Source organism: Epinephelus fuscoguttatus, linkage group LG12, assembly GCF_011397635.1.
Source record: "Epinephelus fuscoguttatus linkage group LG12, E.fuscoguttatus.final_Chr_v1".
Classification (NCBI taxonomy): Eukaryota; Metazoa; Chordata; class Actinopteri; order Perciformes; family Serranidae; genus Epinephelus; species Epinephelus fuscoguttatus.
Genome location: NC_064763.1, coordinates 779,122 through 793,932, shown reverse-complemented (window position 1 = coordinate 793,932; position 14,811 = coordinate 779,122). Strand labels below are relative to the sequence as shown.

The following is a 14,811-nucleotide window of genomic DNA, read 5'->3' as shown; positions in this document are numbered from 1 at the left end:
ATAAAGGTGGTTAGAAAGTAAACAGACTTTAATGTTTTCATAAATTCACCTGCATATTTCAGTAATAAAGATGCTTAAGACAAATATAATTCATATTTGGATTTTGTGATTTGACTTCTGAATAAAATTGCAAAGCACAAATGACTCCAGGGAAGTACTCTGTAACCTGTCAGAACTTTGAATTTAAAATGTAAGGTGACAGGATTTTGTTCATAATGACATGAAACAACATGTCTGTGTATGCAAGAGAAAGACTGGCTCAGTAAAATGTGAGGATCAAATAGGCTGTCACTCACTCACTCATCCCAAAAACACCCAAACAAAATACAAATATAGAGACTGCATGGCTCACAATGTATGCATTTCTTTGAGAATGAAGTAAAGCAGAGCAAAAGTAAAAGTTGATGGCACCCCAATCATCATTGATCTGACATTTTATTACATTATTTAAGTATCTAATTTTTAATGTAATTAATTGTATGTTCATTTCGGGTAATATTTTTGTTCCCAATCATTTGTTTGTCTTTTACTTTTAATAAATACTTTACTGATTTTAATAAGATTTGGTAGAAAATGAGGAGAGGACACCAGGAATCTTCATTATTTTGTAGATTCAGACACAACCGACAAAACGTTTTCATTCTCAGATCCATTAAGCAGCTTCAATCCTCAGCAGATGAACTATGGGCATTTTTAAATGATTGCTTAACGTTGCAAAATAAGGCATTTTTCTGGAGTGTAATATAAACTATCGCAGGTACCTGACTTAAAAGAAAAGCCGCATTTATCCTGCATGTCTATCACTGTTTTCAATGTTTTAAGGCAGATCTGAATGTCAACTAGCAACAGTCTGTTAATTTTTTTTTTTAGGTATAAGCAAGGCAACTGTTTAAAAACACAAAACACAAAATTAAACACATGAAATTTGCACGGGGTTCTGAAACATATATACTGGTCATAATTTTTATGATAAATGTATTAATTGTTGTTATTCTATTTTATGAAAATTTACCCAGGCAGAGTGTGTTACACTTAAATAATGTGTCATGCCATCAGTATTACAGTGTCTTGTTTTGGGAAACTTTTTTGTTGGGTGAGTAATCAACGCACAACTTCCTCTCTTATCCTTAAAAGGAATATTGAGTCACTGACTCTGGGGTGTAGTTGCTCAATATGCCCTGTCCTCAGCCTATATAACAGCTGCCTGCAGCTGAGAAACACAAGCTGTATTTGAGAAAACATGAAGACTTTCAATCTGTGCATTCTATTAAGCCTGGCAGTCACAGTTTACTGTGTGCCATTACAGCAGGTTACTGCACAAGATGAGGACTTTGCAGAGGTATGTATTCTTGCTTTGTCTTTTCTGCACATATTCTTACTATTTTGCATTATAGTGCATGTGAAAACTTTAATGTTCTAGGAATTCTGAATGTCACACTGCAGCTGTAATAGCTTTCTGCATTGTAACCAACCCTCTTCCTGTATAGAGTATAATGCGCTCTCTGCAACTGATGCATAATTGAGAATCAAACTCTGTCCTATCTTGCAGAACTACTTGAAGAAATTCTTCAACCTAACAGAGGAGAGAGGTCCAACTATCAGACGGGGGATCAGCCCAGTGAGCAGGAAGCTGAGTGAGATGCAGAGATTCTTTGGTCTCCAGATTACCGGGACACTTGACGCTGACACGTTAGAGACGATGAAGAAGCCCCGCTGTGGCGTTCCGGACAGCAACATTGCCCATTTCTCCACTTTTGGAAATAATCTGAAGTGGGAGAAAAACAACCTTACCTACAGGTGAATGGTCTGAAGAGAGAAAGAGTATGAAAGAATAACTGTAGTAAGTCTAAATAATAATATCCTTTACTATTTTCTGTCCTGCAGGATAGAGAACTACACACCTGACATGTCTCAGTCAGAGGTAGATGACTCTATAGAGAAAGCACTGCAGGTTTGGGCCAAAGTCACTCCTCTGAGATTCACAAGAATCTACAGTGGCACAGCTGATATCATGATCTCGTTTGGCCGTCAAGGTGAGTACAGAATTTTTCCAGTTATATACTCTGTCTGTGCTCAGTTTATTTGTTATGATTTTCCACGAAGCATCATTGCTTTAACTAAGTGTTTTCTGCATCTGGAATCACATTGGAGAGCTGATCAATTGTAGCACTAAGATGCTTTTAGGAAAAAACCAAACCAAAAAAAAACAACAACATTTTTTAAACACTAATTTCGTTAATGGCTTGTAGTTGTATTTGTTTGCAAAACTTGACATGAGTGTGTTCTTGTTAACAGCACATGGTGATTATTACCCCTTTGATGGCCCTGATGGAACTCTTGCCCATGCCTTCGCACCAGCCCCTGGCATCGGAGGAGATGCTCATTTTGATGATGACGAGACCTTCACTTTCCGCTCTAACACAGGTCAGTTTGTTAGCACAGTGTGTCTTTTACTCACTAACTGCTGTCAGTGACATGATCTAATCATGGAGAGGAGCTATAACTGACCTGTCATTCTGTGTTTTCTGCTGTAGGCTACGTCCTCTTCATGGTGGCTGCCCATGAGTTTGGCCACTCCCTGGGCTTGTCTCACTCTAAAGATCCTGGTGCTCTCATGTACCCTGTGTACACATACAGAAACCCAGACACCTTTGTTCTGCCCCGTGATGATGTCAACGGCATCCAGTCTCTCTATGGTCCGTACTGACTGGCTGGATCATTAATGCCTGTTTGCACAAAGAGCAATGTCTGACAATCTCTTGCATAGTCCATTGTAATAATAATAATAACAATAATTACTATTCTTATTATTGTTATTATTATTATTATTACTTTATTGTTGTAATGCAATTTTGGTTTCATTTAACCCCCAGGTGCAAACCCTGATAAGGATCCATCTGTAGAGGAACCTAAGCCCCCAACTACCCCTGATGCCTGTGATTCAACCATGACCTTGGATGCTGTGGCCACCCTGCGAGGAGAGATGCTCTTTTTCAAAGACAGGTAGTCTATTGTAGACATACAGATTGCTCAAATATCTGGGGTCCGTGAAGAATTTGTTTCTTGACACAAGATCTGACACATGGACTAATAAATGTTCTTTTTTTTTTTAAAGATATTTTTTGGGGCATTTTTGCCTTAAATTGATAGGACAGCTTAAGTGTGACCACAGGCTGGAGTTGAACCTGTGCCACTGCAGCAACAGCCTTGTACATGGGGAGCCTGCTCTATCCACTAATCCACCAACGCCCCTAATAAATGTTCTTGTTGTGTTCTCAGCTTCTTCTGGCGGAGCTACCCTCAGAGCAATACACCTCAGCAAAGTCTCATCACAAACTTCTGGCCCAATGCTCCCACCAACATCAATGCCGCTTATGAAAGCCAACAGTCAGACAAACTCTTTCTCTTTAAAGGTATGTGTTCTCCTTATCTACCCAAGTCTTTAATGTGACACACATTTCAAGCCTTCATTATTTACATTTACATACATACATGCATACATATATAAATATATATATATATAAAAATTTAATCTCTGTACAGATCAAAGAGTGTGGGCATTCAGTGCCTATGATCTTGAACGTGGCTATCCCAAATCAATTTCCAGTTTTGGTCTGCCCAGAAGCGTGAAGAAAATTGATGCAGCACTTTATGATGTTGAATCTGGCAAGACTCTGTTTTTCGTAGGCAGCAATTACTACAGGTGAGTTCAAATAAGGTGATGTGAAATTATTGAAGGGACTAGATTAGATATGATGATGGTTTACAAGGTGGTGAATCAGTCTAATTACTGTCTGTGTTTTCTCAGTTATGATGAGGCCACAAAGAAGAGGGACCAGGGATTCCCCAAGAGAGTGGATCAGACTTTCTCAGGCTTGACTGGCAAGGTGACTGCAGCTTTCCAGTACAGAGGCGAGTAACAAAGTTTGTCAAGTCAAGATTACAAGATTTCTTAAATGAGAAAAAGGTTGCAGAGAAACTAATACTAAGCATCTGTTCTGCAGGTTTCACTTACATCTACAGTGGACCCTACATGTTTGAGTATAGCTTGAGGACTGGGAGGTTGTTCCGTGTGCTGAGGAACAGCTACTTCCTGCGCTGCACTAACTACTAGAGCAGTTTACCAGCTAAGCTGTTTATTTCGCCAATCTGAATGACAATAAGGGCAACAGAGTTAAAGTGTCCATAATAATACATCTTACAATTAATAATAATATTGTTATGGTATGTTTTATGGTATGGCTTTTTTTTTTTTTTTTAGATAATTTAACATTATTTGATGTTAGTTTATTTATGTCATCTTCATAATTTAATTATTGCTTTTATTTTTGTTGCAGTATTTTTAATTTTGAGTTTAATGTAGTTAAGCTGTAGAATTTTGGAGCTACTACATAAATTAATTTTGAAACATTGTTACAACTGCGCATGTCTACAGAGCTTTATTCACCACTGTGACAAAATGAATGTATGCAAATGTTTAAAAAAAAAAGAAAAGAAGTGTGACACAGTGATACAAATTAGCACCTAAAATGAGCAAATAAAAGTTGTTTAAATACATTTTAAGTATGTTCTGTTGTTATTTTGCAGATGTACATCAAGAGATAATGTCATGAATGCCAATAGTTTCAGTTTCAGACAACTTTATTTATGTCAAATGGGCAATTCATTTGCAGCTTTCCTTTTTTTTTTTTGAATATTTTATTTTCAATTTTCCATTTTAACAAGACATACACAGCACAGAAAATATACACACAGACATGGCTCCAAATCCCTCTCCTGTCCCGAAGGCATACAAACTAAGAGAGACCTAACTAATAGGTAATAGGTAATAGGTAATACTCAAGAAAATAAATAAATACTACAAATTAAAGAAAATAATAAAATAAATCAAAATAGAATAAATAAACACAACCATACGAGAGGCAATGTAAATGGCTTATTCAGACAACTAATGATGTATCAATCCATTAACATTTTTGTACAAAATCTGACAAAGGTGTTGGTAAAGTATCAACATAGGTCAAGTATGGCTGCCAAATCTTCAGAAAGGAGTCATATTCATTTCTTAGATTGTACGTGATCTTTTAAAGTGGGATGCATCAGTTCATTTTCAAATACCTAGCTATGGGGAGACGGGAATCAGACTTCCAGGTCAATGCTATGCACTTCCTGGCAATGCACAAAGCTATCTCCAAAAACCTCTTCTGGAAGTTCCTTAAGTGCATGCCAATGGTTGTAAAATTCACCAATAGGCAAATTTGTGGTCCCAATGGGAAATTAACACACACACGCAAACGGAGAGAGATAGCCATGATGGAAAAACAGCCCCAAATGTGACGGAGACAACATGCGCATCTGATGTGAATGGGCTCGCGCGAGAATTTCGGTGTGCTGCGTTTTGCAGCGCTTCGTTGGCAGTGTGGCCCTGGCCTAACTAGGGGCTGGTACAAGGCAAGCCTGAGCCGGCCCTAACTATAAGCTTTATCAAAGAGGAAAGTCTTGAGTCTTAAATGTGAAAACGGTGTCTGCCTCCCAGACCGCAACAGGAAGATGATTCCTCAGGAGAGGAGCCTGATAACTGAAGGTTCTGGCTCCTGATCTACTTTTGGAGAATTTAGGCACCACGAGAAACCCTACATTCTAAGAGTGCAGTGTTCTGGTGGGATAATATGGCACTATGAGCTCTCTAAGATATGACGGAGCTTGACCATTTAGAGCTTTATAAGTTAACAGTAGGATTTTAAAGTCAATTCTGGATTTTACAGGTAGCCATTGCAGAGAAGTTAAAACAGGAGAAATATGATCTTGTTTCTTAGTTCCTGTTAGTACACGTGCCGCTGCGTTCTGAATTAGCTGGAGAGTTTTTAAAGACTTACTAGAGCTACCTGATAACAGGGAGTTACAGTAATCCAGCCTAGAGGTAACAAAAGCGTGGACCAATTTTTCTGCATCTTTTCGGGTCAGGACAGGCTTAATTTTCGCAATATGACGCAGATGAAAAAACGCAGTCCGTGAGGTTTGTTTTAAATGAGAATTAAAAGACAAATCTTGATCAAATATTACTCCGAGGTTTCTTACGGTAGTGCAAGAGGCCAGAGCAATGACATCTAGAGAAACTATGTCAACAGATAAAGAGTCTCTGAGTTGTTTGGGGCTAACAACAATAACTTCAGTTTCATCTGACTTTAACATGAGGAAATTGGTGCTCATCCACGTTTTAATGTCTTTAAAGAGGCAACAGATAGGATTCGGGGTTTTTTTAGCTTGGTGCCACCTAGCATCAGTGGTGTTGCTCACACTATCGCAATGACCAAATTGACCGTGGGGATGAGAGATAATCAATAAAATGTAGGCTGTAAAGCCACCAGTATACCTCTATGTATATGTAGAATGAGAAGGTGTGTGGATACTATACTAAATAAATGAGTAAAAAGACTGAGCAACAATTATCAGATATATCTGAAGAAAAAACAAATAGTAATGCAAATAATTATACCAGAATGCACAGTACCAGTACAAACAAGTCACAGTAAATTATACCAGTATGTACAGTATCAGTACAAACAACAGTAGACACGTAAGGGATAATGTACAGTGAGCCGGTGACTGTTGAAAAATAACTCCAATAGGGAAATGGAACCCTGACCCACTGCGGCGTTATTTTTCAACAGTCACCGGCTCACTATACATTATCCCGCTTAGAACATGGCTTACTACTAAAACATTCAAATGTTACAACTGGCATCAATATTATTAAATTGCTGGCAGAGTGTATTGACAGAGGAGAGGCGTTCACCAGACAAACAGGAGCGTAAGAGAGAGGATTTTACTCCACTTCTCCCAGTCAGAGATGCTGGGTACCCAGTAGCTAGGAGGGCTGCCCTCACATTTATGGCCAGTGACCGACATGATCTCCCTGCTCTCCAGGACAGCTTGGGAGAGCTGTGTAGACTAACGTTAACTGATTTAGATGCTCCTCAGTCTAAGGCCGTTGCAGTGAAAAGTCCAGTGTTCACAGCTGGGAGTAACAATCCGTGTAAATCCATTTATCATTCGTTGATTCGTTTTTCAAAATAAAACCAAATATAAAAAACAAAATAATGACTTGTTTTTTCAATATTTGTTTCCAGAACCAAAATGAAAAAAATGGATAACGACTCGTTTTTAAATTTCCGATTTTCTGTTTAAATGGAAAATGGAAAAAACAGATAATGGGCTGGTATTTGGGCCTTTCATACACTTTAAATATTTTAATCTCTCGCACATTCCGTGACCCAGAAGCCAAGTTTTTAATTTTTTTATTATTATTATTATTATTATTATTATTAAAGAAATATACAAAGATATCATACAGAATATCGGGACAAAAACGTTACATCAGTGAATAAAGGCAAAAAATGAATAAATAAAGGAGGCTCGAGGTACTTATATAAAGAGTATAAAGAGATCTGCGGAGGAACTTTTGAACTTTTGAACACATAGGAGTGCTCCATTCTCAACTGCTTGTGGCCTAGTTATGGCTTTAACCCCATCTTTATTCAAGAGAGTGGTAAATCAGTTTGAGAGCGATATGTATTTATTTAACGTTCAGATTTTATAATATTGTTGGGGTCAACACATTAGGCGTCACACGGAGGCACCAAAAATGTTGGGAACATAAATTCGGGCTTCACATGGCAGCACCAAATATTTTGGGATCAATATATCAGGTCTCACCAAGAGGCACCAAATATGTTGGAATTTAAATTGGCTATCGGAAATAATTAATAATCATTAATAATAAATGTTTATTAATAATAAGTAATAATTATGTTAAAAATGTGACTTAATTAACATTAAATCACCTCGTGGGGCACCATTCCCATAAAGGGAAAAATGATAGCCAGTTAAAGGTATCAGTGTCATAAAATACGTTAAACTATTAATTTGGAGTTTTGATTAATAATTAAATTTATGACAACAACCAAAATTAACAGTAATGCCTGAAGGATTTCGGAGTTCTTGACGCAGCAGAGGTTAACTATTCATTCACTCTTATGCAACATTAAACAGACAGCAGGCATGATTCCAAAGAATTATATTTATTCACAAACTAGCAAAGCAAACCAAAACACACAAATTCTACTAACTATATACAAGCTTGGTGTGTATATGTGTGTGTGTGTGTGTGCAAGAGATAAAAGAGAAAGACAAAGGCAGGTGTGGTGATCAAGGAGCCGTTTGGCCTACAAAACAAAATGGCTGACAACAGAGAGCTACCAAAAAGGCCGAATCAAGGCTGGATTCAGGTCGGGGGAGGTATTCATCTGACCGTGTCGTCAGGACAAAGACAAAGAAAAAGAAGCGGGAACTCTGAGATGCCTGTTTGGGTGTAGCTCTGTTGAAAGCCTATTTGTTCATGAGTCTATGTGAATGTGATATGTGTTGCAAACGGTCTGGAATAGTGCAGAGACTGTTTAGTTGGGTGCAAGAATCTGTTTGTGAACAGTATTAGCAAACTAAACACTTAGCTTTGGCGAAGCCAACTAATCAATGACCTAACTGCAAACAAATCACAACAATAACTCAGTAAACAGCATCAAATCACATACAACAAGTTAACAGTCTTGCTTAGCCTGTAAAGCTGTGATAAGTATACCGATCCTTGAGTGGATGGGAGAAAGAGTCACTTGGTGGTGTACTACTTTGTTAGCCGGCAGAAGAACACTGGGAAGGTGGTGGCTGCAGTCTTTGTTGTGTTCTTTGTTCCAAAGGTGAAACTCCGAGGAAGCTGGTCACTCAGGGTTTAGCAGAGTTAGACGCTGGCTGCTAACTCACTTAGTTCCTTGTTGCTGGAAAGCTAGTTGCAAACCTTGTGTTTGCAAGAGAGTCTATGATCCATTGCCCTTCCTTTAGTGGTCTGGGCCTCTGCTGTTCCAGGCCCAGCCAGAAAGAGGTGTGCACTGCTACGCAGCTGTAGAGCAAGAGAGGTTGTCTGAAGGGAGCAGACCTTGTGCAGATGTCTGTGACATCAGAGTCACATGTCACTGTAAAAGTCCTGTCCAATCAAGTTGTGAGACTTATGTCTCACTGAGGTGTGAGATGAGACCTCCTGTGGAGATGGGTGTCACATAGCTCTCTTTGTTTGAAGACAAAGAGCATGCAGAGGAAAAAGCCTTTAAATGTCCAGTGATTTTACCAAATGACAAAACATGTATGGTCCTGTGAATCCCAACAATATTGTCCCTCAAACCCTGCCCTCACACTCGAATAGCCTCTGCTTGCGCTGTGATCTACTCTGTTTCTGCTCAAATTGTGTGCTTACACTCAGATGCCATGTGCCATGTTTCCTGCTCGAGCTTCGGCTTTTCTCCTCGCACTCAGACTGCTTCTGTGCGCTCGCGGAATTTCTGTTCTCAGATTTCTGCCCTGCCACTGCCACTCCCACCCCCAGGGATTTATTAAATGTTCTTCCCTTGCTTTCTTTACGACTTTTGGCATAAAGGGACTGTTAATTTTAACATGTGTGCCATATATAGATTTAGTAAAAAACAACAAATACAGGCACATGTGTGTAAATACAGGCACATGTGTGTAAATTGTAAATTAAAAGTCCCTTTATCCCCTTGATGCCTGAATGTATTTACAATTATATAAAAAATAATAATAATTATATGTGTATTTGCTTTCAAGCTGATGCTAACTAAAGTGAAGATTGTTAATTTCTCTTTAGCACATAGAATAGATATACATTTAGGTATGATACAAATTAGCAATAACAGGAATAAATGGAAAAAAATGGTAAAAAAAAAAAAAATAATAATAATAATAATGTTAAAACACATTTTCCCATCTCAGGTATGTAGATTTTATTGATGCCACACAATTATTTTCAATGCCCTGACTATAACACCAACTATTATAATCCAATGTGAAACAGAGCTCAAGCTTTTCACTTAGAACACTGGTGCTAGGAAGAGCATCATGATTTCCATCAGAGTCTTCATCACTGCTGCTCCTGTTGTCAGTACTACTGCTGCTTACATCACCTGGTGTAGAAAAAAGAAATCACTATATAAGAGTGGAGACATTTTTATCTCTATTATATACACATCTTGTACACATGGTTACATTCACAATCATATGGCCATGTGTAAACCGCAAAAAGCTGAAAGTCTACACAAAATTATAGCATTATTACTGCTTTTTTAAAAATAAGATTATCTATTTGGCCTGTTGCTTTAGAGCAGCATGAAGTGGGGAAATAGAGAATGGGGGAATGACACGGGCCGCAGGCTGGGATCGAGCCCGCGACTGCTGTGGCGAGGCGGCGCCTCTGTGCATGGGGTCTGTGCATGTTGTGTACAGACTATACTCCTAACCAGGTGATGAAACTGGCAGCAACAGGGGTGTCGTTAGCTTAATGGATAGTGCTGATGTGGTGTGGGGTGTAGTCTTCATCACTATCCCCACTGTCAAGACAGTTGTCGTCACTTTTGACTGGTGGAACCATGGTTTGAAGTCCACCTGGTCGCTTTCCATTGAACATTGATGCATTCACTTTGTTCTGTGTTCTGAAAAACTACAAAAAATCCATTTATATCCCAGCATGCTATTTTTATAATGTTTATAAAAATTAACTAGAATGGCATTTCCCAAAGAAAATGTATGTGTGTTGAAATCCACCTAAATACAGCATTATTTCTATGCTGCCATTATGGCCGAATGTGGCAAATTTGTGAGTCACGACAAACATAAATCTTCAAATAACATAAAAATTACTCGCCACATGAAGTCTATTCCAATTTAGAACATGGCACTCTTAAATACTTGATTCTGATTGGTCAATCAACAAAATTTTGCGGTGTTTATTTCTTGAGGTATCACCGCTGCTCTGCTGTTCTGTTGCTCCGTCGCTAGGGACGCCATAGCAACGGCCTTAGACTGAGGAGCATCTAAATCAGTTAATGTTAGTCCACACAGCTCTCCCAAACTGGCCTGGAGAGCAGACAGATCATGTCGGTCACTGGCCATAAATGTGAAGGCAGCCTTCGCAGCTACTGGGTACCCAGCATCTCCGACCAGGAGAAGTGGAGTAAAATCCTCTCTTCTGCTCCCATTTGTCTGGTGAACGCCTCTCCTCTGTCAATACACTCTGCCAGCAATTTAATAATATTGATGCCAGTTGTAACTTTTGAATGTTTTAGTAGTAAGCCATATTCTAAGCGAGATAATGTATAGTGAGCCGGTGACTGTTGAAAAATAACTCCCAACAGGGGAATGGAACCCCGACGTGCAGCAGAGTTATTTTTCAACAGTCACCGGCTCACTAGCTATACATTATCCCTTACATGTCAGCTGTAGAAGCAAACAATAAGCTGGCACGTATTGTTATCTTAGCACAACTTACCTCATATTGAACAATTTCTCCAAGTTTGCAGCCTCTACACGCAGCGGTTGTTAGCCAAAACGTTAGCTTCCATGAACCGGATGTAGCTGTCACTCTGACCGGTCCGACAAAAAAACAGTGCTTGCAAAAGAAAAAAAAATTGGTTTCCGGAGAGATGAAAATATTGAATATTATCTGTGTTTCCATTTTCCATTTAAACAGAAAATCGGAAATCGGAAAACAAGTCGTTATCCGTTTTTTCATTTTGGTTCTGGAAACACATTTTGAAAAAACAAGTCATCCTTTTGTTTTTTCATATTTGGTTTAATTTTGAAAAACGAATAAACAAATGATACACGAATTCATAACTTAGCTGGGCGATGTCCGTCGATAGCTGCCTCCGTGAGAAGAGAACAGAAGGGGGGGGTATCACTGTCCGAGGGCTGCCGTAGAATGGCAACGAGGATGTCAGCCAACCAACACTCCCTACCTGGTCCCTGGTTGTGGCAATTTGCAATGCTGGCCAGCTAGGAATTAACTAGCAGCCAGTACAGTACAGTCTTCTCTTGTCTAGATAACATTTAGCCGTGTTACTTACTGATCCATTAGAAAGAAAGCTAGCCGGACATCGGTTTTAAAGCCTCTTTGGTCACGGAGCTCTCTCCACCTCCTGAATGCCTGACTGGGGTTTACTCTTGTTTTTCCTCTTCTTTTATCACTCTCCTTTGCCTCCTCAGACAGAGGAGCTCGTTTTCTTTCGCTAGGCCTTTTGTCACTTATTTCCAAACTTTAACAATTAAAATAAGGGAAAACAATTAAAATAAGGGAAAACAAGACAGAGCCACGAGATGAATTTTACAGAATGATAAAAAATAATAATCCTGTCAGTTATGAATGAAAAATTAAATATACATTCACCAACCAAATAAAAGCAGTAGTGGACTGGAAGGAAAAAGACATTATTAAAGGACATTATTACATATACATGTATTACATATCCGTCAGTTTCTTTAAACTAGCTGGAACATCTGAGGTCTTACGTTATTGTGTGGTAAGGTGTGGGAGGGGTGTAGCTCTTCTTTTAAGGTAGTCTCTTATGGATACAACTATGTCTGACCATGCCTGTACAGTAGTGGGTCTGGCTCTATTGAGCCGTGCCATTGTACACTCAAGAGAAGCTATACTCTGATAGGAGGCCATCCAATTGTGAATCAAGGATATGTTGGGGTTATACCACACACAATGACAGTATGGCCTTTTTTGCTGCAGTTCGGCCTGCTAACAGTAATCTATGTTGGTTCAAATTGAGAGATAGCAACAAGTCATCATTGAATAGACAAAGGTGGGGACTAGGCAATATTGTGGATCCTAATAGCTCTGACAGAGACAACATAACCTGAACCCAAAAGTCCCTGATCACTGAGCATTCCCAAAACATGTGCATTGTTGTACCCAGCATCTGAGCTTGGCAGTGAGTACAGTTGGGATTAGTAATTAGTTTCATTTTAATGCATTTGATAGGAGTGGCATATGCTCTGTGGATCATCTTAAAATGTATAAGTTGATGCACCAGATTTTTAGAAGTAATGTTTAGATTGGACCATATGCGTTCCCAATCAGGCTCTGAACCGGTGCTGTGAAGATCTTTTTCCCACACCTTTTCACCTGCCAGTGCATTAGTAGATCGATCAAGCAGAGAATTATATATACGCATGACTAACCCTCGAGAGCTCTGCCCAGGACCAATCCACTTCTCCATAGGGTGTTCTGGCAAGGGCTTGTCCCAGGGCACCCCATATGTTTTCATGGCCGATCTGAGTCTTAAGTAGAGAAAGTAGGAGGTGCCTGGTAGGTCATAGGTCTCTTTAATATCTTGAAATGTACAGAGTCCATTGTTGTTAAAAATGTCACCATAAGTGGAAACACCTTTATTTAACCACGGAGGAGACGTAAAGGGCTGCCCGCCTGATTGAAAGTGATAATTATTCCAAAGTGGAGATGTTTTGTGAAAGGAACTTATGTTGTCCATCATCAGTGCAACTTTTTGCCACGCTGCTATAGAGTTGATTATAATACTCCCATAGCGCAAGTTAATGTTTCTACGCCCCCTGCCCATATACAGTAGGACTTCCAGTCGATGGGGTTTCACCCGTGCTGCCTCTAAGGCCCGCCAAGGGATCTCAGATTCTCTGTCCCTCCAGACATGTAATGGCCTAATCTGTAGGGCATAATAATAAAAATTTAGGTTAGGAACAGCCAACCCTCCGGTGAGTTTGCTTCTCTGCAAGGTTTTAAGTTTGATTCATGCACGCTTTCCTCCCCATATAAAGTGTGATAAGAGAGAGTGCATTTCCGTGATAAATTTGGGTGGTGGTGCTCGGGGGATCATAAGGAATAAGAAATTGATCCGAGGCAGGACATTCATTTTAACAGTCGTGACTCTGCCTTGCAGAGAAATGTAAGGAGAACTCCATCTTTTCAGATCCTCTGTAATTTTCTTTTTCAAACAGAGAAAATTTTCCTGAACTGTTTTGCAAAGAGTAGGGTAGATTTTAATGCCAAGATATGTAAGGGATGTACAAATAGGGATGTTAACAGTCAAGCAGCCGCGTATAATGGAAGAAGGGCAGACTTACAGTCAGGTCCATAATTATTTGGACAATGATACAGTTGTCGTCATTTTGGCTCTGTACACCACCACAGTGGGTTTTAAATGAAACAATGAATACCTGCTTAAAGTGTAGACTCTCAGCTTTCATTTAAGGCTTTTTTCAAAAATGTAGTATGAACCGTGTAGGAATGACAACCATTTCTTCACACAGTCCCCCAACTTTAAGGGCTCATAAGTATTTGGACAAACTAACATAATCATCAATTTAACAGTCAGTTTTAATACTTGGTTGCAAATCCTTTACAGTCAATGACTGCCTGAAGTGTTGGACACATAGACATCATCAGATGCTGGGTTTCTTCCCTGGTGATGCTCTGCCAGCCCTTTACTGCAGCCGTCTGCACTTCCTGCTTGTGTTTTGGGTGTTTTGCCCTCAGTTTTGGCTTCAGCAAGAGAAATGCATCCTCAGTTGGACTCAGGTCAGATGATATGACTTGGCCATTGCAGAACATTCCACTTCTTTGCCTTAAAAATGTCTTTGGTTGCTTTTGCAGTATGCTTCAGGTCAATGTCCAACTGCACTGTGAAGCATAGTCCAGTGAGTTTTGAAGCATTTGGTTGAATCTGAGCAGATAATGGTGCCCCAAACACTTCAGCTTTCATCCTGCTGCTCTTGTCAGCAGTCACATCATCAATAAATACAAGAGAACCAGTTCCACTGGCAGCCATACATGGCCATGACATAACAACATACCTCCACCATGCTTCACTGATGAGGTGGTGTGCTTTGGATCATGAGCAGTTCCTTCCCTTCTTCCTTCTCTTGTCTTCC

At 39.5% G+C, this 14,811-nt stretch overlaps 1 protein-coding gene across 1 annotated transcript; it reads left to right on the top strand.

Annotated features, from left to right (window-relative positions):
- Positions 1-1,210: 1,210 nt before the first annotated feature.
- LOC125897981 (collagenase 3-like) lies at positions 1,211-4,557 on the top strand. The gene is made up of 10 exons (XM_049591553.1): positions 1,211-1,339; positions 1,550-1,797; positions 1,885-2,033; positions 2,296-2,424; positions 2,535-2,696; positions 2,874-3,003; positions 3,280-3,413; positions 3,544-3,703; positions 3,809-3,912; positions 4,005-4,557. The coding sequence occupies exons 1-10, from the start codon at positions 1,241-1,243 to the stop codon at positions 4,112-4,114; spliced, it is 1,425 nt and encodes a 474-aa protein (XP_049447510.1). The 5' UTR covers positions 1,211-1,240; the 3' UTR covers positions 4,115-4,557.
- The last annotated feature ends 10,254 nt before the right edge of the window (positions 4,558-14,811 follow it).